At 43.9% G+C, this 25,006-nt stretch overlaps 1 protein-coding gene across 1 annotated transcript in view; it reads left to right on the forward strand.

The window, feature by feature from the left end:
• The first annotated feature begins 8,734 nt into the window (after nt 1-8,734).
• Nucleotides 8,735-25,006, forward strand: part of SLC12A3 (solute carrier family 12 member 3) — a 32,573-nt gene continuing 16,301 nt past the window's right edge. The window contains exons 1-10 of the mRNA XM_081203742.1: nt 8,735-9,091; nt 12,877-13,023; nt 13,974-14,049; nt 14,274-14,369; nt 15,124-15,263; nt 20,162-20,272; nt 20,616-20,727; nt 21,416-21,546; nt 22,668-22,752; nt 24,649-24,803. Coding sequence (XP_081059868.1) covers nt 8,789-9,091; nt 12,877-13,023; nt 13,974-14,049; nt 14,274-14,369; nt 15,124-15,263; nt 20,162-20,272; nt 20,616-20,727; nt 21,416-21,546; nt 22,668-22,752; nt 24,649-24,803 — 1,356 coding nt within the window. The 5' untranslated portion in view covers nt 8,735-8,788. The remainder of the gene's footprint in view (nt 9,092-12,876; nt 13,024-13,973; nt 14,050-14,273; nt 14,370-15,123; nt 15,264-20,161; nt 20,273-20,615; nt 20,728-21,415; nt 21,547-22,667; nt 22,753-24,648; nt 24,804-25,006) is intronic.

A 25,006-nucleotide genomic window follows, 5' to 3' on the forward strand; every position in this document is an offset into this window, starting at 1 on the left:
TCAGTGTCTCCAATTTCAGTGTGGGAGGCAGCATCCTCCCTGCCTCCTCATAGTCTAGACCTTGCGTCTATACTTCAGTGCTTCTGTAGATCAGGAAGGTGTAGAGTGAAACTATAAGAGCTGCCATTGAAAACATCAGCATCTGGGGTTCCATTCTTCCCCTCCATAAGATATAGTACAACTGGTCCTGGTAGCATTTCATGCCAAGCATTTCTCCACTTCTGCTAGTGATGATTAGTGATCCTGAGCAGGGGGAATGCTCATCGCCATGGCATTAGGACACAAGGTAAGTTACCAACTTAGTGCCTCCTGAATGTTTAGTAGGTGGAAACTGTAGTCTGAAACATCCAGAGAGCACTAGCTTAGCAAAGGCTGTTCTACCTATTAGGGAGGGAGGTGGGGCTGCCATAAAAAAAGCAGGAGCCCCACTTCATACAGTTCCAGAGTTGGCTTCTCCCTTCTTTGTGGGAGTTCATGGGAAACCCAGAATCAACAGTCAGAATATGATTAAGCAAATCAGCCTCAATTTCTCTGTTGGTTTTGTTTATTTAAAATATATCTTAACCACCTTCATTAAATGATTCCAGGATAAAACACAAGTTGGAACATACAAATAGATTTTAAAACCAACAAACTTTGCAAAATGCAACAAGACAAAAGCAAACAGAAATCCAACAAAGCCAAAGAGTGGAATAGGGCCAACAAAAATCATCACTAATCTACAGCATGATTTGCTAATCGGCTGCTTTGTTGTGGCTTATTTCAAAAGTGATTTTTTTTTTAAAGGCAATAACTGAGAAAACATAAAGAAAAGGGGGGGGGGGATGAGATTAAAAGCTGGAGATAATATGATAGGAATTCCTGAAGGGAGATCTGTGCGAGTGCTGTGGATGCCAGTCACAGAAAGAAAGTAGTGTATGAAATGACATAATACAAAATGGCTACCACACCTAAAAGAGCAGAAAAAGGGAGAAGTGTGCCACCTGAATAAATGGGGGAGGGAGAGATGTGAATGCCAGCCTCTGCCACTCTCACAAACAAACAATTTCCTTTTTTCAGAAGGCAGGGGGTACCCCTGGCATCCAGTGATATGAAAGCATGTTTAAGAGGGCATGTTCAATGGAGGAGAAGTTGAGATAGGGCAAACAGCCTCTTTGGCAGTGTGGATTTTGGAGGATATATTTACTGAGACCTTTCTGCATATGCCAAGAGCTGCTCATGAGCACATTGGTGCCCATGGGCACCATGTTGGTGACCCTTGGCCAAGAAGTCATGGCTGTGTGGCAGGTGACAGTAAGTTGCTAAACTCCATCCACATGTACGTACATACATACATGGGGAACTCAGGTGCACAAGAAGTTGCCTGGAGTATCGCCAGCCCCAAGATCACTTGCTATGTTTCAGATGATGCTTGGGCACAGCTCTTTGGATAATACGATACAGGCCCATGCAGTGTCAGGTGTCTTGGGTCAGCCTTGCACATGCATACCCCAAACCACATTACATTTTTACAATAAAACCTCACCATTCTTTAAAGGTGGACAAGTTTATTGAGACATGGACTAGGCAACAGCCTACGTAGGTGCACTGGGGTGGGTGGTGAAGGTGATGGACAGATAGATACTCACACAGGTCAAGGTGTGCAGATAAGGTGAGATGGAAACCCAAATGCAGTACCTGTGAGTTAATCAGCTGCTCAGAGCTTGAATCACAAAGGATCAATGAACCCCATAGCTGGGGTCAGTTGAGGATTAATTTCCATGATGCTCTCACGTGTGAGATGATGGGTCTTTGTAGGAGAAGACAGGCCTAAACCATGATTTAAGTCCTGATAAAATTGAGTTGGATCTGCCAATGAGCCCAGTGTGTCAAAAACTCACATTTGTGCCATTTCTACTGTCAGGAAAAGGGCAGCATAATAGCCTGGGGTTGGAGCTGGATATTCTGAGCCAATAATTTATTGCAGTCCTGCTCCCATTGGGTTTTAGCAAAGGCTTTGAAATAATGGCTGCTTGTGTTCCATAAAAATGATTCTAAAAGCATTTAAGATAAATACAGAGCTAAACCAACTTTGGGTATCTCATAATAACTTGTTTCCCTGGTGAAATAATGCAGGGTGACATCTGGCTAAATCATTGTCAAATTGACCTGTTGAAAGCAATGGATTTAAGTTACTTGACTAATAGGCTCTTTAATAGGTCCTTCTGCAAACAGAAAAGCACAATTACACACACACATACACACACACACACACACTGCTAGAATACAAACCAAAATTAAAATATACGATGGCAAACTGTTCAGGGAAAGAAAGAAATGTTTGCTTCCAATCAATCAACAAGCAACTATCTCAAATCTCAGTCTGCTAATCTACCCACTCTTCTCTATTGATTGGAAAATATTAGAATTACTCCATCCAGTAACTCAGTACCAGTATAAAGGGAACAAAGGGAGGGTGTTAACTTATTATTTGCATCTTCCATGTTTAAGCCAGAACCCCTGCAGGCCTCTCCCCCCCCACACACACACATGAAGCTAATTCTTAGCTAATAATAATTTAGCAATAATGTACATGTGTTCCTTTCAACCCTGTTTGAACTACCACTAGCTCCCAACCACCTGATTTCAGTAAAAACTGGCAAGCAGCACTGGTGTGGCCCCTGTCCATTGAGACATCACAGGGCAGGACCAGTTAGTGTTTCCTGCTTGGCAGGGGGTTGGACTCGATGGCCCTTGTGGTCTCTTCCAACTCTATGATTCTAGTGTGGATTGAACTAGTCAGCTCAGCTTTGCGCAGCCTGCTACTCTCCAGATGTTGTCAGACTGGAACTCCCGTCATCCCCCACCAGGCACTTTCACTGCATGCTCACGACAGAAACTTCCCTCCTCATGCCAAACAAATGAATAATGCTTCTTTAATTTCAAAGATGTATGAAAGTTTCTGCTGAAAGAAGAAATGGTCATTCACAGTCTCTCTTCTAAAATGTTTTCTATGCATTTTTTAGGGAATGGGCACCATGTTCCTAAGGTCTTCTAGTAAATTGATTTTGGCACAACATCTCCACGGTGGCTGGAAGTGGATTTGTGTCACCTGACTGTTCTCACTGGAGTTGGGAAGAATTTGGTTCTCCCGTTGGCAAAAGGGAATTGGGAGGGTCATTTATGCCATGGTAGCTTAAAGCAGGCAAGATGTAGCATCCATTTTCTTTATTTCAACCATTCTAAGTTTAATTTTAACCATATTGAGGCTAATAGCCCTAAAACTTGCTTCATTCTGAGAAATTAAGAGACACCCCTGCTTTAGGTAACAATCCTGTGCATTTGGTGGACTGGGCACATTCCACTCATGATTGAAGCCCTTTTCAGGTCCATTGATTTCAGTGGGAATCTTAAACGTGTGCATAAATCTCTCCAATTGAAAACAATGCAGTGCCAAAGTGCTTAATTCTGAGTGGGTTGTGCCCTTTCCTCTAGGATAAACCCTACAAATATCAATAGGTTCAAATAAATGTTCATAGAATTAGGCTGGATATTGATGGAGGTCAGTATAATCACCAGCAAAGGAAAGTTGGTGGGTTTGGAAAAGGAAATATTAAAGATTGCTTCCTCCTTCAAAAGGTAAAATATGGAGATTTGGTAGTGCTGTTAAAAATAAACAAACACATACATTGAATAAATGGTAAAAGGTGGATGATCTCAAAAGGAATTGACAGTTTTAAACATATTGTTGTTTTTATCAGCCACTGTTTTTTCCAAATTCTGTACATGATAATGCGGCTGTGTGCCTCACTTTGCAAAGGACAGTCTTTTGCTGCTGTTATTAACCATTTTTTAAACTTGACTTTTCCAAAATAAAAAACAAATACAACAATATACATTAAATCATAATAGTAAGTGTAAGGGAGTAGAATAGCTGGAGGTCCAGCCCAGTGCCCAGAAAGTCAAGCAAATAGAGCTGTACTATATCAGAGAATTCCCCATTTTTCTTGTGGTTATGGTCACCTCATTTGCTGCCAGTTATGTCCTCTGTCTACTGTATGATTGGAAGGGGTAGACATCTGATTCCAATATTGAAGTATTAGTGGTTTAGCCACCACAAGTACCCTTAGGAGCCAGCTAAATTGTCCCTCTGTCAGGTTCCAAAGAATTGGTACATAATTCAACAGAACATTAGCATCCATAAATCTCATGGTGGTGTCCAAAACCATATTCATGGGGCTGATGACTTCTGACCTAAAGGACATTCCTCTCCTTGAAGGGCCTTCCCCATTCCAAGTTCAGTTTAAAAATAAGAAAGGAAAGCTAGAGAAACTTTGAAGCTGCCCATCAGCAGTTTAACTCCCTGACAGACTGATCAGCCACATCTGGCCTGTCTTCCCCACTATGATGAATGACATGGATTTTGTTCCTGTTTAAAGACAGTGGGCTGTATCCAATTAAATTGTATTCAGGTCATGCCCACTGAAATTAATTAAATTACTTAGGTGTAGAATTAATCTATTTGGCTTCTTGTTGGTTGTCATCATTGACCTGTTGCTTGCATTAAATCCTGTGATGGGCCTTGGGGTTTGAATGAATGAAATTGTCCAAGAAGAAGAGTAAAAAAATGCAAGTGTGGTGGTTTTTTTAAAAAAGTGTGATTTGTTCTTGAAATGAGACATCGGCAAGCTGTTTTCCAAGGTGGATCAGGAGCCTGGCAGCCCCCAGCCTGGAGTCACGGTATCGTTGCTGCAGCTGGTGTTGTGAATCAGGCCGACAAAAAGCGCATCTTACTATCCGGCTATTTCACTACACCAGGGTTGCATCATACCACTTGCCTTCCCTACGCATCCAGCATCGGAGAGGCTGCAGATTCACTCCAGTGTCGTTTCCGTTGACTCTCTTCCGTTCCTCTTCTCTTTTGCCGCGGACTCTCTTCCCAACGCAGCTGGGATGTGAGTTTTGAAAATAAAGCTGCTTCAACAGCAGATGTGTGCGTATTTATATGTGTGTGTTGCTTCCATGATATTGTGAGTGTGAAAACCATGGACTACTCTATATCCAGGCTTTGGAGAGCCACTGGGCAAGGGTGGTCGTAGTCCTCTCTATGAAGGGCTGCCTGATAAACATCTGGTTTAGATATTGCTAAGGAGAGAGAGCAGGTCCATCAGCTGCAAACTCTGCTGGCGCTTGCATCACCTGGTCAAAGCCCTCCACACTAGGGGGAGATGGGCTGTATCTCTGTTTAGAGTAATTATTCCCCATTGCGTGTCTATGCTCTTTAAATTAATGAAGACACCTTTTAGGCACATATTTCTCCATTTTGAGGAGGTGGTGGCAGTGGTTATGGTGATGCGCAAGTAATTCCTGACTCCCTGGCTTTGCTGTTCCACTGTTTCCCCGCTGTGCTGTGAGCACCTTTCAGCTGGGAGGTGCATGCCGCACCAGAAAGTAGATAGAGTTCTTCTGGGAATAGACCACAGCTCGGAGGCAGAGCCCAGACACTGTACACAGGAGGTTCCAGGTTCAATCTCTAGCATCTCTGCTTTAAAAAAGGACAATTCAACAAGTAATGGGGAAGACTTCTCTTGGCCTGAAACCTTTGCAGCGGGAGGAGTTAGTATTAGCCATCCTGGCTATGCGCCACCTCCATAGCTATGTTCTACCTCCAATGTCAGAAGCAGTGTGCTGGGAATCACAAGGGGGGAGAGAGCTGGGAAGCTTGCAGGCTTCCAAGTGGCATCTGGTTGACCACTGTGAAAACAGAATGCTGGACTAGATGGGGCTTTGGCCTGAGCCAGCAGCCAGGCTCTTCTCACATTCTTGTGAGTGTGGTTTCCCCCAAAGCCCTAAATGAGAACAACCTGGCATTACTCTGGATTTCTCCCCCTGCCTCTCCAATTGGTGTATAAAAGCCGAGTCCCAAAGCTGAATTGGCCCACCCTCTGAAGCCAGCTGTAATTTGCAAAGGCCATTTCCATCTGTGAGAGCAGCCTTGGCTTCTCAGTGGTTATCTAAGTGCCCTTGGAGACATGAACAATTCAGCCATGGAGCCCTGCAGTTGTAGCAGTTCTCATGATGGTGGTGACTGGAGTGGGGAGAGGCTGTGTTTGTGGGCTGGTTCTTTGGTGCCATTGAAGTACTGTAGTTCAGCGGCAGAGCCCCTGCTTTGTATGCAGAATGTCCAAGGTTCAATACCCAATGGCCTCTTCAGGTAGGGGTGGACTGGTGGCCTAACTGGTATAAGGCAAGGGTGAAACCACAATGCAGTCAGTAACCCCAAGTAGGAACTTGCTAACACAACAATCAGGACTCCTTAATAAAAACTTGCAGAACACAGTAGCTAAAATATATCCTGTTTTTTAAAAAATAAAATAAACATAAAGCCTACTGCATTCGACAAACACCCCAGAGGAACAGCAGAAAACATTTTCCCATTAACCTGATGAAATGAGTCACAGTGCTGAATTTCAAGTGGCTTTTCCAGAGCCAGAACTGAGCTTTATGGCTGGGCTTTGACTGGCTGTCTCTCGAGATCCTTATCTGTCACTGCTTTTAAATTGCCATGTGACTTTGGAACTCAGGCCTCCCAGTGCAATGGGCAACAGCAATCTCGCTTTGCATATTTTCCTGGCAAATTTTCTTAACTAGGAATGCTCATGATAGGCTATCCAGTATGCTCTGGAAATGAAACATTTTCAGCATTGCTGTTTATACTTCTAAAAGTGGTTGAAAATTGGTGGAGGAGGAAGAAGAGGATATTATTATTATTATTATTATTATTATTATTATTATTATTATTATTATTATTATTATTATTATCTCACCTTTCCTCCAAGAAGCTGAAGGCAATATACATGGTGTCTGCTCCTTCCCCACATCATCCTTACAAGAGGCCTATGAGGTTGGTTAGGCTGAGAGAGACTGGCCTGTGTTCACCCCATGCCTGAGAGCAGGATCTGAGTCTGGGCCTCCTCATTCCTGGTCTGATACCAATGGCAGTGCCACACTGGCCTTAGAATGGGATGAGGGAGGGAATGAATCTAGAGCCAAAACAATTTTGCTCCCATAAATTCTTAGGATTCTCCGCCATAAATCTTGATGCAAAGTATTTCCCAGCTGTCCTCTAAATACTGAACATTTTGCTGAATGTTTGACATCTTGATTTGAAATTGCAGGGTACTTGATTTTAAACTAGGCAAGTTGGCCTGTGCTTAGGCCTTTAAGATCTGAAAGCTGACCTGCAATGGGAAATGACGCTTTCCGGGGAAAATAATTCAGAGGTGATTTTGGGTGAGAATGTTGTGTTTTTTTGCAGAGGAGGATTAATCTCTCTTCCTGCAAAGTGTGGTCCCATTCAGGATTAGTTCCCTCAATGATGTAAACATGGGAGGAAAAACAAGAGAAGCACATTTCACATTGCATCCAGTTTGGCTTTTAAACTATAGCACAGAAAATGTACTTGTTATATTTCCTTTCATATCTGCTGTTTATTTTAATTCTCTTTTTAAAATCCATTGTTAGATGTAATGGGGAGGCATTTGAAAATTGTAATTTGTTTTATTTATTATATTTTCCTACCCTTTCTTGAAGGAGCTGAGCACAATGTGTATGCATTTAATCCCTTGTATCTTCACAACAGCCCTGTGAGGTAAATTAGGCTGAGAAACAGTAGCCAGTACAAGGTCACCCAGTGTACTTCACGGCTGAGTAGGGAGCTGAACCCAGGTCTCTCCACTCTAGGCCCAACCCACCAGGCAACAATGAAATTGACTTTTCTAGCTCACCTGTTCTTTATTAGAGTTAATCATATCACAATATTAAAATGTTGGTGAAACTTTTCATGTTAATTGTGTTTTTATTAAACATTTCAATAGCAAACAAATAAAGATCATTTGCTTGTTCATTGTTTCTTTCCTTCCATTACTCTTAACTTTTCTTATATTAATGTTGCAAGATCTAAGGATTTCTGCATCTCCTTCGGTAAGAATCATTGCATGGCTGTTCTGATCTTATCTGCCTTATGACATTTCCTTTCCATCTGCAGTCCAATAATCTGCAATGAAATGGGTCCGTGACTCTATCTGTGGCATAAAGTGAATTTAAGAGCTTTGCCACAACAACCCCTTTTAAAAACGGACATTTGTGATTAGGAAAGTGATGGGGAAATGCCAAAAAAACAAAAAAACAAAAAAACCGAGATAATGGTCAATTGACAGGAAGACATATAACCTTCATGGAAAGAAATCAGGATAAGTGTCCATTGCTGTATAACTTCCCTGCAAACAAATCGGGGCAAATGCTTTATAAGCCTCCATGGTAAGCTTTGTGCAAGCAAATCAGGATGAACACTCAGCCAGGAGGTCAACTGGAAGAGACCCTCTTCTCCTTTCTCCAAGGACATTCCCTGCCTAACCCAATTATAAAGGAAACACAATGTACCCAAATAGAATGAATCAGAAAAGTATCTCCATTCCAGCGTCCCACCAATACTGTATTTTTAGCTGATATGTCCTCAGGACTTAATTCAAAATCTGTTATCATAGACTTGATCTAGAACGCGAGTTGGCGAGCAAGTCTTTAGTAATCCCTCCAGGCTACTCTTTTTAACAACCAGCTCAGGATGGTTTGAGCCAATTACTTCCCTCTGTTAAGAGTTAACTGAGCAGGAGGTCGGCCAGTTTTTTCTGGTTTCGCGGGGTATAAAGTTTCCATGCCCCCCTAGATGTTGCAGTAGATGCTCAAAATCTGCGCCATCCCTTGCCTGTGAGTTGAAGGAGAGGCAAAACGAAGAGCAGAGGGCCATGAAATGGCTGAATCGCAGGTGATGGAACGGACTGCCGACCCGGCAAACTCCAACGGCAGGTTTACCATCAGCACCCTGATCAGCACCGAGGACAGAGGCAGGCCTCACTATGGCCAGGGGGACACGGTTACCTACGACGCTGCCCAAGCCAACCACCTCACCCACAACAACACTTTCTACATGCGGACCTTTGGCTACAACACCATCGAAGTTGTCCCCACTTACGAAAACTATGCCAACACAAAAGTCTCCGGTGAAGCCAAGAAGACCAGACCTACCTTGTCTGATCTACACTCATTCCTCAAGGTAAATTGAAGCCAGTTTGGTTCACAGAATGTCTGTTGCACAGAGTCACAAACATAGGAAGCTGCCTTATAATCATGAGTGTATCTATTTCAGTATATCCAGCTCAGTCAGGGGTCTCTCCTGCCACTAGGGATTCCTCTTGGGAGCTTTTGCATGCAAAGCAGGTGCTCTAACTACTGTTCTTTACAGGTCTGCCCCTGCCTGATCACAATCTCCATCAGGTCTTGAGCCAGGGGGACAAAGCATTGAATCTTGCCCCACATTCTTTCCCAGCTGGAAGAAAACTTTTCCTGATCTGCATTACTTGGACCACAGAATCATTGAATTGTAGAGTTGGAAAGTATCCCAAGGTTCTTCTAGTCCAGGCTTTGCCATGTAGGAATATGCAGGTGGCCCATATGGGGATGGAACCCACAACGTTGTTCTTATCAGCTCCACACTGTAACCAATTGAGCTAACCTCAACAGTGGTTGAGGATGGGTAGCTCAAAATGTCTCTTCCCTGGGGGACTCTTTCTTGAGGTCTTTAGCAACTCTGATTTCTTTTTTCTGCCTTTCCCCACAAGCTCTTATGGAAATAAGCAATACTGGCCAAGAGCCATGGATATTTTTAAAAATAAAATAAAAATAAGATCATAGAGCTATTTTGCTCATTGTATTTTTAAAAATGTATATAGAGAAGTGGCATGAAAATAACCCCATCTTAGTGCCCTTTTGACATCCGCATGCTTGGATCGCGTTTTCTGCCTGACAGTCTGATCACACATTCATTTGAGACGGTGGGGGGCGGGGGGGGGGTCTCAGGGCACAGATCCAACTTCTATTTTCTTTTTCTTCAAACAAAGTTTTTTAAAATATAAAATCAACAGCATAAGCAAAAAATAATCAGTTACAAAACAGAGGAGCAGGAGGTTGCATTTCCCAAATAAACAGAGAACAGATAATTAGAAAAAAATAAAAGCAGAAAAACACATCAAGAAAGCCAGATTTCGCAATTTGGTGGGGGAAGAGAGTTTTGTATACCTGAATTTGACACATAAGCAATGAGATCCCGCCAAACAGTGCAGAAATGTTCTGTGTCTTCCTTATCCTTAGAAATGCATAATTTGTGTGTTATTTACTCTGCTGCAGCCAGAGTATCTATATTCCTGTGCCACAACAAGAGGTTTAAGTCCTAAAGGTCTTTGGCTCTGGGTCAGAGTATTCATGTAAGACCTTCCATAGATTGGGAAATTGCTTTTTGATCATCCCATAAGTTCAAAAGAGCAGAATTGTGGAGAATCCTTGACATCTGTTTTCAATATCAGATTAAATCTGTGCAAATGAGAAAGAAGGTATGCCTCTGAGCATGTGCAGAGAACTTTCCTCCCCCAGTGTCAATATGTATTTTTCATGGCTAATCTCCTAGAGGTGCAGTGGATGTCCCAGAGCCTTGTGACCCCTTAAAAGACTAGCTGGTTTAATGTGGCATCCTATTTTCTGTGCCACCCTTCTCCAGCCTGGTGCCATTAATATGTTTTGGACCACAGATGTTCTGGCAGGAGCTGAGAGCAGCCATAGCTAAGAAGAGTTGGGGCCACCAGGCAGGGCCAAGACTTGTGGGAGGTTTTAACATGCTTTCAAGAAACGGAACCAGCTTTTTTTAACCAGGGTGAGTGTCAGCATCAAGCCTGGTGTCCTGAGCAGGACCAGGTGGCTGGTCTAGTAAAATAATAATAATAATAATAATAATAAATTTTATTTATATCCCGCCCTCCCCAGCCGAAGCCGGGCTCAGGGCAGCTAACAACAATCAAATAATCAAACAGTCAAATAGTCACACAGTCTAAAAATATTTCATTATAAAAATTAATTAAATCAAATTGATGGCAACCAATTAAGCAAAATTCTGTGCAGGTTGCCAGAGGAGGGAGTCAGGCTGCGCCCTGACCAAAGGCCTGGCGGAACAACTCTGTCTTGCAGGCCCTGCGGAAAGATGTCAGGTCCCGCAGGGCCCTAGTCTCTTGTGACAGATCATTCCACCAGATTGGAGCCGCAGCCAAGAAGGCCCTGGCTCTAGTTGAGGCCAGCCTAACCTCTCTGAGGCCTGGGACCTTGAGGATGTTATTATTTGCAGACCGTAGGTTTCTCTGTGGGGCATACCAGGAGAGGCGGTCCCATAGGTACGAGGGTCCTAGGCCGTATAGGGCTTTAAAGGTTAAAACCAGCACCTTAAACCTGATCCTGTACTCCACCGGGAGCCAGTGCAGCTGGTACAGTACCGGATGAATGTGATCTCGCAGCGAAGACCCCATAAGGAGTCTCGCCGCGGCATTCTGCACCCGCTGGAGTTTCTGGGTCAGTCTCAAGGGCAGCCCCACGTAGAGCGAGTTACAATAATCCAGTCTGGAGGTGACCGTCGCATGGATCACAGTGGCTAGGTCAGGGCGAGAGAGATAAGGGGCCAACTGCTTAGCTTGGCGGAGATGGAAAAATGCCGCCTTTGTTATAGCTGTAATCTGCGCCTCCATAGAGAGGGAGGTATCGAAGATTACACCCAAACTCTTAACGGACGGTGCTGGCACTAATTGCACCCCCGCAAGAGATGGGAGTTGCCCCCTCGATCCCATATTGTCCCGCCCCAGCCAGAGGACCTCTGTCTTCGAAGGATTTAACTTCAACCGACTCCCACGTAACCATCCAGCCACAGCTTCCAGACATCTGGTCAGTGTGTCTGGGGCCAAGTCAGGATGGCCATCCATCAACAGATAAAGTTGGGTGTCATCAGCATACTGATGGCAACCCAGCCCAAAACTCCAGACAAGCTGGGCGAGGGGGCGCATAAAGATGTTAAAAAGCATCGGGGAGAGAATCGCACCATGAGGCACTCCACACACCAAGGAGTGGTGCGATGACAATTCCCCCCCAAGTGCCACCCTCTGTCCCCAACCAGAGAGAAACGAGCGCAGCCATTGAAGGACTGTGCCCTGGATCCCCACGTCGGTAAGGCAACAACAATAATAATTTCCCACAATGGCCAGGAAAAGTTCCACATCAGGGGCATTGTGGGAAATAAAAATGGTGGCTAGATTCATATGCCGAGGTCTGCTTGGAACCCTGCTGTACACCATCACCACAGCCTACCAGGGTTCACTAATGTAGGACAGGGCTGGAGAACTTCATGCTGAGGGGACAAATGTGGCCCTCCAGGCCTCTCTGCCTGGCCCTTGGAACACTCCCCAGGCCATGTCCCTCACTGGCCCTGTATCACATCCTAAGCTGGACTCTAATAATGCCTTCTCACTTGTCTGGATGGTGGATAGATAAAGGTTTGTAGAAACCAACCTGTGGCACAAAGAGAAAAGTTTCATTTGTTGTTCCGCCCACTTTCCCCTTTGACCCTGCCCACCAATGGCCCTCAGAAGGTTGCCCAGGAAGGAACGTGGGCCTCAGGCTGAAAAGGTTTCCCTGGCCCTGATGTAGGAGAGGGAACCCAGAGAGGGTCATTTCCCCAGGTCCCCCTCAAGCCTGGAGTGGGCCTCATTCTGCACCAGCAGGGCAAAGCCAGTTCATGCAGCAGCCATTTGGGTTCTGGACTCAACCTGGTCATGGCCAGACTGTCCACTATGTCCCAATAGAGTCATACTCCTCAGCCACCCAGTTCTGATGACCTCTGCATTGTCCTTGCTGGCTGAGACAGGATGTTCTGTACCTCAGGTGTCTCTTTATCCCATAACTTTTCTCGCTTTCCTCCTGCCCCCCAATTTTGCAGTCTTATTGCCATCAGTTGTTGTTGTTTTGTTCCAGCAAGAAAGTAGCCATCTCCACCCGCCAGCGTACGAGCTCCACAGGGACATCATATTTCCCGAAGAAGGAACTGAGGAGGAGGCTGGTGAGGGGGATGCGAAGACTCAGGAGGAACCTGTCCGTTTTGGGTGGGTTAAGGGGGTGATGGTGAGTACCGTTACTTAGTTCCCCACTCCTGGCTTAAAGGATGTCCTGGGCCAGGGCCTTTTCTGTAGTGGCCCCATCTCTTTGGAATTCTCTTCCCAGGGAGATATGTATGCCCCCCTCTCTATTGGTTTTTAAGGGAACCCCATTTTATTTCATCCAGCTTCTGAGTGATCATGCCCCTGAGTTGTCTGGATGGAGGAGAGAGAGAAGCATATGAGTGTGGAGAAGCTAGGCTACTGTACAAAGGTAGAAAGTGCATTTGTTGCTCTGCCTGCTTTTGCCTCTGGCCTCACCCACCAATGACAGGTGGCCCCTGGAAGGCTGCGCAGGTAGGAGTATGGCCCTCAGTCTGAAAAAAGCCTTGCTACTCCTTGCTATAAATCATGGTATCAACCTATCACTCAAGAGTTCTCTTGGATGAATTGCAAAGGGGGTTCATGGAATCACAGAACTGTAGAGTTGGAAGGGACCTCAAGGGTCACCTAGAGCAACCGCCTACGATGGAGGAGTCACAGCTGAATTGCCAGGCCACAAACTGTGATGGGGAGACAAGGCAAGGTGCAGGGAACTGTCTTCCTTCCAGACACCCCTTGTGACATCTTCCTTCACCAGACAGATCTCGTCGCTTATGCCAGGGGTCCCAGTGCTCCTTTTCTAACTAGTGTACTTCAGGCACTAGGTATCTTTTAAAAGAAGGAAATATTTAAACACGTGCACCCACCCACACATGCACACCCTTTAGTCTGAAATGGTACAGTCCAGGGAAGACTTGACCATATTGTTCTTCTGATGCTATAAGCAGACCCAGAGGTGTCAGGGCACTGGCTCACAGGTTTTAAATGACTAGATCAGAATATCCTAGGTCTCTGGTCCTCCTCACAGGCCCTGAGGTGCCGACATGCTTCAGTTATTCTTCCCAGTTACCAATTGCTGCTCCCATAACTTTCCAGATCCGTTGCATGCTTAATATCTGGGGTGTGATTCTGTACCTGCGGCTGCCTTGGATCACTGCACAAGCTGGAATAGGTAAGTCCTGTTGAATACTTCTCTTACTGCATGGTTGAGACAAACATATCTTGGTACATATATGAGGGCTTATCCACACTTCCAGCCTCAGCAGTTGGAGAGGTGGCAGCCCAAAGAGGACATTTTCTTTGAGAGCTCCCAAGTTGTGGGACCCCTCTGTGGGAATCCAACCATGGCTTTAATGTCTAAGCAGTATAATCTAAAACAACTGCTTTTCTTCACAGCACTGACTTGGGTGATCATCCTGCTTTCTGTGACAGTGACCACCGTCACAGGGCTGTCAATCTCAGCCATCTCCACCAATGGCAAAGTTAAATCAGGTAGTGTTTTTTTGCACATCACCTGTAGAAATATTGGCAAAGTTGCACGGGTTGGGTTAGCAAGTGTGTGTGTACACATTGAACCTCTACTTCACATAGACAAGTCTCATCATTTTTTAAAACAAACAGACAAACAATGTCCCACCAGCTTTATCTATCAGAACCAGATGAGACTTCCTCAAGGTGGGAGGTGGTGGGACCCATTGCTGGCAAGGCTGAGGCTCAAGAGGAGTGGGAGGCATTTGCAGAGGTGGACAAAATGATTTTGCCACCTAGGAAGGTTCTCCACTCGAGAGACTGACAGATCCAGGGGATCCACCATTTTTTGCCATTTCTCATCAGCCAGCTTCAAATCCCACCAAACCGCTCCCAGAAGGAGGGATCTGAGCAGGGGCCCAAAACTAGATGATCATTTGGGTCCCTTCCAACTCTACAATTCTATGTTTCTATGCCTGCCCAATTCCTGGGTACCAGTGTGGTGCAGTGGTTAGGATGCTGGACTAGGTCATGAGAGACTAGGATTCAAATTCCAACTTGGCCCATGAAGGTCACTGCATGACCTTGAGCCAGTCAGCCTCACCTACCTCACAGGGTTGTTGTGGGGATTATATGAGGAAGAGGAGAATCAGCTTGCATGCCACCTTGAGATTCTTGGAGGGGAAAGTGGGATATCAATGCAATAAGATAAAACATATAATTTCAGTAGGCGAGCTATACAAGCCTTTGTGATGATCCTTGTGTTCCTGTATCTCAGGTGGGACTTACTTCCTTATTTCACGAAGCCTTGGGCCTGAGCTGGGAGGCTCCATTGGCCTCATCTTTGCCTTTGCCAACGCGGTGGCTGTGGCCATGCACACAGTGGGCTTTGCAGAGACTGTGAGGGACCTGATGCAGGTAAGTCGGGGCAACTGCTGCCACCAGGCTATGAGGGAATCTCTGCAATCTTTGAACCACATCAAGGACAGCAAGAGGAAGCCTGGTGCAGTGGTTAGAGAGCTGGAGCAGGACCTGGGACACCAGAGTTTGAATCCTCACTCAGCCATGAAGCCCACTGGGTGACTTACCACACAGCGTTGTTGTGAAGATTAAAAATGAGAAGGGGGAGAACTATGGTGGAAAGACGCAGTTTAAACGCAATAATAAAATAAATAAGGATAGCTCCACATAGAGCACAGTGCCATTGTCTAAGGCTCTAAGCAATAGGTTACTGGCCCATAGATCTGTGTGAGCAGGCTGTCCCAGGAACATCCAGAGCTGAAAACAGGCACTGTGCACCACTGAAGCCACCAGTGGTAGAGCAACAGTAGAGTCTAGGAGTTTCCCCAGACCATGAAAGGTTGGCATCAGAATTTATAGGTTGAATCAGAACAGCCCAGGAGGTTCTACCTATTTTTAAATTAAAATGGTCCTCAAATAATAACTTTTTTTAACTGCGTCCAGACATTGCAGCTGAAAAGGATTGATTTTCAGGCCAAGGATTCAAATCCCACTCTGAGCCAATTATTGGGGGCAAAATGACAAGCTGTGTGAAGTCTTGAGCAGTCTTGCATTTGGGGGTAGATTAGTCAGCACTGATCTTTTAACCAAAGATCTTACTATTCTAAATGCATCTCTGCAGATGGGAAGCTGTCATACCACGACTCCTTTCATCTCTGACCATTGCCTATGCTGACTGGGGCTGATGGGAGTTGGGGTCCAGCAGTTTGCGTTTTTTAAAAACTCAATAAAAAAACCCCCGGTTGAATGAAAAGGTCTTCACTTGGCACAGAAAATACCATAAAGAAGGTGCCAAGCTAGCCTCCCTCAGGTGGACATTCCACAACCAGGTCACCACCACTAAGAAGGCATAAGCATATAACTGAGCCATGTTCCTTCTGCTCTGGCATTGCCACTTCCAGATTTCTGGCACTTTTAGGTGACATTTAGTTATTTACCTTAAACGATTTCTAAATGACTTAATATCGAGAAAACAGGATCGTAAAAACAGAGATGCAATATACAGTACAAGTGAAACAGTAGCATAAATACGTATAACAGCAGGAATCCAGTAATAACAGTTTCTGATCTTATGGGTCAAGGAAAGCCTGGGCAAAAAGGTATGTCTTTGCAAGACATCTGGAGCAGGTGATGGATGATGCTTCATGTATGGCAGAGGGAAGGGCATCCCGAAATGGAGATGCCAGAGATTGAATCTAGAGCCTTCTGCCTACAAAGTACCTTTTCTGCTGCTGAACTACGGCCCCTTTCCAACCCTGTGGACTTCTCTGCATCACCCCCTTTCCCATATTTTTTTTTTTTTTTATAAAGATTTTTTATTGCGTTTCTTTTCATAGATTTACAAATTTGTTTACATGGCAACATACAAGAAACATTTTTTATATATATATATAAGGAAAAATAAAAACAAGAAAAAATGTTATGAAACTTTCCTTAACATCTTTCAGCAATTCACTTTTGGACCTCCTCGCATCCTCTCAGCATTGCATTCATTGTTCTAGCCAGTTCAGCAATTTGTTATCTTATTTCCCATCTTATTATACCTTTAAATGTATTATGTTACCAATTTCAAAAAATTGTAATTTAGTTTTGACATTCTTAATAAACATAATAATTTGTTTCAAATATTTCTCGTTTTTTCTATCAATACTTACTTTATCATTTCTTAAAATAAATTGCGGAAACATAACATTTCTTAATCGTGCGCTATCTTAACATTCAAACAACTTATAATGTTTTTGCAAATAGTCCTTAAATTTTTTCCAGTCCTCCTCCATAGTTTCTTCGCTCAGATCTCGGATTCTGCCAGTCATTTCTGCCAACTCCATGTAGTCCATCAACTGCGTCTGCCAGTCCTCCAGTGTGGGTAAATCTGGTGTTTTCCAGAACTTAGCGATGAGAATCCTAGCTGCTGTGGTTGCATACATAAACAAGGTTCTGTCCTTCTTTGGCACCTTCCGGTCCACCATGCCCAAGAGAAAGGCCTCTGGTTTCTTAGAGAAGGTATATCTAAATACCTTTTTCAGCTCATTATGTATGATTTCCCAAAAGGCCTTTACTTTCGGGCAGGTCCACCAGAGGTGAAAGAATGTCCCTTCTGCCTCCTTGCATTTCCAACACTTATTATCAGAAAGATGATATATTTTAGCCAACTTGACTGGAGTCATGTACCACCGGTATACCATTTTCATAATGTTCTCTTTCAAGGCACTACATGCCGTGAATTTCATACCGGTGTTCCATAACCTTTCCCAGTCTTCAGACATAATGTTGTGTCCCACATCCTGTGCCCATTTTATCATAGCAGATTTAACTGTCTCATCCTGTGTGTTCCATTTAAGCAGCAAGTCATACATCCTCGAAAGTACCTTAGTCTTTGGTTCTAGCAGCTCCGTCTCCAGTTTCGATTTCTCCAACTGGAAACCCACTTTTCTGTCCATTTTAAATACCTCTTGAATTTGAGCATAATGTAACCAATCTCGCACCTTACCTTTTAATTTGTCCTGGCTTTGGAGCTTCCAGTTATCTCCAACTCTTTCAATCAGTTCCCAATACTTTGGCCAGTAGGCCTCCATATTGGGCTTTTTTTTAGAAATCTTGGCTTCCACAGGTGATAGCCACCTCGGGGTCTTGCTTTCTAATAAGTCCTTGTACTTCATCCAGACGGCAAAAATTGATTTTCTGACAATATGATTTTTAAACAATTTATGAACCTTCGCCTTGTCATACCACAAGTATGCATGCCAACCATACACATTATCAAACCCTTCCAGATCTAGGACATCGGTGTTTTCCAACAGAAACCAATCCTTCAACCAGCAGAAGGCTGCAGCTTCATAGTACAACCTTAGGTCCGGCAGGGCAAACCCCCCTCTTTCTTTTGAGTCGGTTAGTATTTTAAATTTTATTCGGGGCTTTTTGCCCTGCCAAACAAACTTAGAAATATCCTTCTGCCATTTTCCAAAACATTCCATTCTGTCCACGACCTGAAGGGTCTGAAATAAAAATAGCATTTTAGGCAAAACACACATCTTTATAGCTGCGATTCGGCCTGACAAGGTAAGTTTCAATCTTGACCAAATATCCAAGTCTTTTTTAATTTCCAACCAACATTTTTCATAGTTATCTTTAAAAAGGTTTAAATTTTTGGTGGACAAGTATACCCCCAGGTATTTCACTTTTTTAACCACACTTAGCTCTGTCTCTTTCTGATACTCCTCTATCTCTATAGGTGTCAGATTTTTGACCAAAACCTTAGTTTTTTGTTTGTTTAGCTTAAATCCCGCCACCCGACCAAACTCCAAAATAAGTTCCAAAACTCTTTTTGTACTAGATACTGGCTCCTGTACTGTCAAGACTAGGTCATCTGCAAAGGCTTTCAGTTTGTATTGTTTCGCTCCGACCTCTATACCTTGCACCAGCTGGTCCTCCCTAATCATATTCAGCAAAACCTCCAGAACAGAAATAAATAGCAGAGGGGATAAAGGGCACCCCTGTCGTGTCCCTTTTTCAATTCGAAGTTCCTCCGATACCACATTGTTCACTATCAGTTTAGCTTTTTGTTCTAAATAGATTGCTTCTAATCCATTTTCAAACCCCCGTCCCACTCCCATCCCTTTCAAGTTCTTCTTCATAAACATCCAAGAAATGTTGTCAAATGCTTTCTCCGCATCAATAAAGATTAGAGCAGCCCTTGTATTTTTAATTCGCAACAGCTCCAAAATATCAATAATGTTCCTGGTATTGTCCGACATGTGTCTACCAGGGAGAAAGCCTGCTTGGTCCTTGTGAATTACTTCATTTAATACATTTTTAAGTCTACTTGCTAAAATGTCTGCAAAAATTTTGTAATCCACATTCAGGAGTGAGATGGGACGGTAGTTCTTAAGCTGAGTCTTTTCCCTTTCTGACTTGGGAATCAATGTGATAAATGCTTCTTTCCACGTTTCCGGTGCCTTCCTCCCCTCCATGATCTGGTTACAAACCTCCAACAACGGTTGTATCAAGAAATCCTTCAAAGTTTTGTAATATTTGGAGGTGAGTCCATCCGGGCCTGGAGATTTGCCCAGCTGCATGTTTTGGATGGCACCTTCAATTTCCTGTTGAGTTATTTTGCTGTTAAGAATTGATCTTTTATCTTGACTTATTTTAGGTAATCCATTTATTTCCAAAAATTGGTCCATTTCCGATTCTTTCTGAGGCCCCTGTGCGTAGAGCTCTTTGAAATATCTGTGGAAGCACTTTCTTATTTCTTCTGGTTTCTGAACTATTTTTCCTTGAATCTCCAGATTTGTAACCGTATTTAACTTTTGTCTTTTTTTCAGCTGCCAAGCCAGCAACTTTCCACATTTATTTGCTGATTCAAACGATCTCTGCTTCATTTGTTTGATTTTCCACTCAATCTCTTGATTGATCAATTTCGAATATTGTGCTTGATGGAATTTGATCTCTCTTAGCACCTCTTTAGATTTCGGTTTGGTTCTCAATTTTTTCTCTCCTTCACTTATTTTCTCTAAAATTTTTTCTTTTTTTCCATTCCAATATTTTCTTTTTATCGAATTCTGTTGAATCAGAAACCCTCTCATTACAGCTTTACTTGCATCCCAGATTGTTCTTTTCTCCACCGTAGTGTTCAAATTTATTTCAAAGTAGTCCTTTAGTGTTTTTTGGGCCTTCTTCACAATCTCTTGATCTCTTAACAAGGTGTCACTTTCCCATATTGTGCCTTGAGCCCCCAGTGCACTCATTCTTATGTGCCCTGTGAGCACTGACTGTTGATATTTTTTCTGCCCAAGGAGCACAACTCTACCATGGTCGATCCCACAAATGACATTCGCATCATTGGGGTCATCACAGTGACTATATTGCTTGGCATTTCTTTGGCTGGGATGGAGTGGGAAGCCAAGGTAAGAGCTTAATTATGTACGTGTTTGTTTTTTTAGAAGGCCTGGGGCAGGGGCAGGGGCGGCTAACGGGGAGAGAGCCCTATTCTTGGTCATGAGGAGCAACCCATGGGTCAAGGCAGGTCAGTGATCCCAGCACTACGGAGAGCTCCAAGGGGCTGGGAGTAGACTAAGGTCTCTGTCTCCAGCCTGCCTCTATTAGGCTCCTCCCCTTTTGGAGAACCAGGGTCTCTTAAAAGACCGAACACACGGCTTGAAGATGGTCTCCAAAATGAGGTGCTCCTTGTGTTGAAAGGTACCTAGTACGGGGACACATTGTCGCAATGGATTTGCTTGGTCTTTGCAGGCACAGGTTCTTTTCTTCTTTGTCATCATGATCTCCTTTGTAAACTACCTTGTGGGAACCATCATTCCAGCCAGTGAGGAGAAACAAGCCAAAGGATTCTTCAGTTACAGGGGTAAGATGCTGGCATGAGTGGCTGAGGGGGGAGAGGACTGTTCATGAACTCCAGAAGAACTAAGTTGGTGTAAGGAAGCAGTGGTGGTTGGAAATGATGCAGAAGGGCCATAACCCAGCATGAGGGTTTCACATGTGGAAAGTCTTGAGTTCCATCCCCAGTGACATCTCCAGGTGGTCCTGGGAAAGACTGCCTGCCTGAAATTCTAGAGAGACCCTGCCAGTCCGTGTAGACAACATTGACCTAGATGGACCAATGGTCCAACTCAGTGTAAGACAGCTCCCTATTCTGGTGTTTAAACAGCATGTAAAGTAGCTTGAAATAAATAAATAAATGGGCTGAAGTTGTGTTTGTGACTAGCAAGTCAACAAGCTAAACTAGATTTGTTTTGAATAATAACAACAGGAACATTTGAGTTTGGTTCTCTCGCCCAAGGAGTACAGTCAATCCTCAAAACATAAGATGAGCCCAGCTGGGTCAGATTAAAGTTCTGGTAGCTGTGGTAGAATAATAATAATAATAAATAAGTTGAGATGGTGTTGGAGTGAGCAGACAGGTTTACATCTCTCCACCCAGTCCAGTGCCCTGAGGGAGATGGAAATTGCCCTCTCCCAACTCATTGGATTGATCATCAGGTGTAAAGTTTGCATACACAAACACACATGTGATAAAACCTTCTCTTTTCCAGCGGACATCTTTGCACAGAACTTTGTGCCAAACTGGCGCGGGCCTGATGGCAGTTTCTTTGGTTTGTTTTCCATCTTTTTCCCATCAGCCACTGGCATCTTGGCAGGAGCCAACATTTCAGGTGATTTGAAGGTAGGCGGGTCTGGCTGCTGAAGCCCAGGGGGGCAGGAGGTGGGGTGCCGGAGTCAGCAGCCTCCTTTTGGGAACATGGCCCAGGGCAATGCTGCGAGAAATTCTGGGTATTGGGGCAGAGGGTTTGGTGGGTCCCATTCCAGGCTCTTTCTACATATAGCCTGTTGGGGATGCAGAGGGACAAGTCTTTCATTACATAAATATATTTCTCTCTCTCTCTTTCAATGAGGGGTCACTTATTACAGCTAAGCATGAAAAGTTGCATATAAGTTGAATCTTCTTTCCTTCCACCCATGTTTCATTTGGGAGAAGCCTGTGCAGTTCTATGCAAAACTATGTGTGTGTTTGTGTGTTCCTATATACATATAAATGTAAGGTGTCATAACGCTGCAGTTTACCAAACACAAACTCCAGGATGACAACAGAACAGCAGGCAAGCAAGCAAGCAAGCGAGTAAGGAGCATGAGTGGCAGAAGACCTGGGTGAGCTGTTTAACTGAGTAGGGAGTTGCTTCAGAGAGCAGTTTGGCAAACCATTCTCTGGGGCGCATTCCCACCTCCATGAAACCTCACTGCAGCCACAGGCAAGCAGGAGGAACAAGTGAGAAGGCAGGCAGGCAGAGTGGGGACTCATCCACACTTAGCTTCTGCCTCACACTTTCCAGGCACAGGTCCACACTTTAAAGCTCCATGTCCTAGCGCCCCTTTTTTTTCGCCCTGAAGTGCAGGTTTTCTTCAGATTGCCATTTGCTCCTGTTCAGTGTTAAAAGAGCAGGTTTTCACCGGGAAAGCTCCAAAGCAAAAGAAGAAGAAAACGAGTGCTTGGAAATTGGAGCTTTGAAGCATGGGCTCTGCCTGGAAAGCACAGAGGAAAGGTAAAGTGTGGGTAAGCCTTAAGTGAGTGAGCCAGTGGCCCAGGCAGGCAGGTGAGTGATGGAGAGGCACAGGTGAGCAAAAGGGAGAAGCTGAAGGAGCTGGAGAGGTTTGGGTGAGGTGTAAATGGGTTGGCAACAGGGTGGGGCAGGCGAGGTTGGTGAGCCCCTAGTAGTATCACAATTACTGGTTAATGTGGTGGTGCCTAAGGAAGGCATTTTCCTAAATCTCATTTATTCCCTTGGGTAGGATCCTGCCGTGGCAATTCCTAAAGGGACCCTCATGGCTATTTTCTGGACGACTGTGTCATATCTGATTATATCTGCGACTATTGGTAGGTAATGGTCAGGCATTAATCGTAATCAGCAAGGTAAATGTAGTACGTTTCTGAGCACAATGCAAAGTGTTGGTGCTGACCTTTGAAGCCCTAAATGGCCTCTGCCCAGTATACCTGAAGTTGCGTCTCCACCCCCCATCATTCTGCCCAGACACTGAGGTCCAGCGCTGAGGGCCTTCTGGTGGTTCCCTCACTGAGAGAAGCCAAGTTACAGGCACACCCTCCCACCAGATGTCAAAGAGACTTTTAGAAGAGACTTTTAGAAGACATCTGAAGGCAGCCCTGTTTAGGGAAGCTTTTAATGTTTGACAGACTATTGTATTTTAATATTTTGTTGGAAGCCGCCCTGTGGTTGGGGAAACCCAGCCAGATGGATGGGGTATAAATAATAATAATAATAATAATAATAATAATAATAATAAGGGACCCTCATGGCTATTTTCTGGACGACTGTGTCATATCTGATTATATCTGCGACTATTGGTAGGTAATGGTCAGGCATTAATCGTAATCAGCAAGGTAAATGTAGTACGTTTCTGAGCACAATGCAAAGTGTTGGTGCTGACCTTTGAAGCCCTAAATGGCCTCTGCCCAGTATACCTGAAGTTGCGTCTCCACCCCCCATCATTCTGCCCAGACACTGAGGTCCAGCGCTGAGGGCCTTCTGGTGGTTCCCTCACTGAGAGAAGCCAAGTTACAGGCACACCCTCCCACCAGATGTCAAAGAGACTTTTAGAAGAGACTTTTAGAAGACATCTGAAGGCAGCCCTGTTTAGGGAAGCTTTTAATGTTTGACAGACTATTGTATTTTAATATTTTGTTGGAAGCCGCCCTGTGGTTGGGGAAACCCAGCCAGATGGATGGGGTATAAATAATAATAATAATAATAATAATAATAATAATAATAATAATAATAATAATTATTATTATTATTATTATTATTATTATTATTATTATTAATCAAGAGACGCAGGGAAAGCCAAGATGCTGCCCCTGGATGTTTTTGGACCGAGTATGGGCTCAGGAGCATTATGTCTTCTTAATTCAAGGTGCATTTCCTGAGCTACTGCTCTCCACCTGATTCTGGTTGGTGGGCTTTACCTATTTATTCTGTAGGATTCGTAAAGCATTTAATTGTCAAGACCCAGTGAGCAGTTTACAAGGGGTACAGGTAGTCCTACTCAAAGTAAACCTACTAAAGTTAAAGTTGTTTTTAATGTTTGGTGTTTTATCATGTTATTAATATTCTGTTGGGAGCTTCCGAGAGTGGCTGGGGAAACCCAGCCAGATGGGAGGGGTATAAATAATATATTATTATTATTATTATTATTATTATTATTATTATTATTATTATTATTATTCAGAATTAACTAATTTCAATGGGTCTGCTCTGGATAGAACTTAGCTGGATGTGAAAATTACTGATAAAATCAGATATTTAAAACATTTCAAAATATAATCAGCAGCTTTAAAAATATACATGTTAAAATAAAATTGCATATTAAAATTCATGCCAAATTTACATATCTGAGTAGGCTTGGTTAAAGAAAAAGAAAAATTTCAGCCATTGTCAAAAAGAGAGCAGCGAAGGCACATGCCCAGCACCAAAGGGCAGAGAATTCCAAAGTGTAGGCACAGATGGCCCAAAGGACTGAATCCTTGCAAATGTGGAATGAACATTATATGGTTTATTTAACAGGATTTATACATGGCTTAATTTGCCAAGGTCTCTAACTGGTTTGGGCCTCTGGTGAGAAAAACAAAGTAGATCCAAGCAGCCTGAATTTTGCCCCCCTCTGCTCGGAGTGGCTCATGGGTCTTTGAAATTAAGAGCCCACGTTGTGGACGAAAACTGTCAGAAATGATGCTAAATTATCATGGTCCCTTTCTTAGGGGCGTGTATGGTCCGGGATGCCTCTGGAAACGTGAACGACACCGTCTCTGTTGGCTCTGTGGGCTGTGAAGGGATCGCTTGCAACTTGGGCTGGAATTTCACGGAGTGTGCTCAGAGCCACACCTGTAACTTTGGGCTTATCAATTTTTACCAGGTATTATCAGCCATACTGCCATGGGGAAGGATGTTTCTTACTTGACACCTGGGCCTTGGGGATACTTGGAAGAGGGACAAAGACACTGCTTTCTTCCATATAAATCTATTGCAGCCCAGGACCCAACCCTACCAGATGGGTTGCAATCTCTGATCAACCATGGGCATGATGGCTGGGTCCATCACTTAGCTATGATTCCTGCA

The sequence above is a fragment of the Podarcis bocagei genome, assembly GCF_964188305.1.
Source record: "Podarcis bocagei genome assembly, chromosome: 7".
NCBI lineage: Eukaryota > Metazoa > Chordata > Lepidosauria > Squamata > Lacertidae > Podarcis > Podarcis bocagei.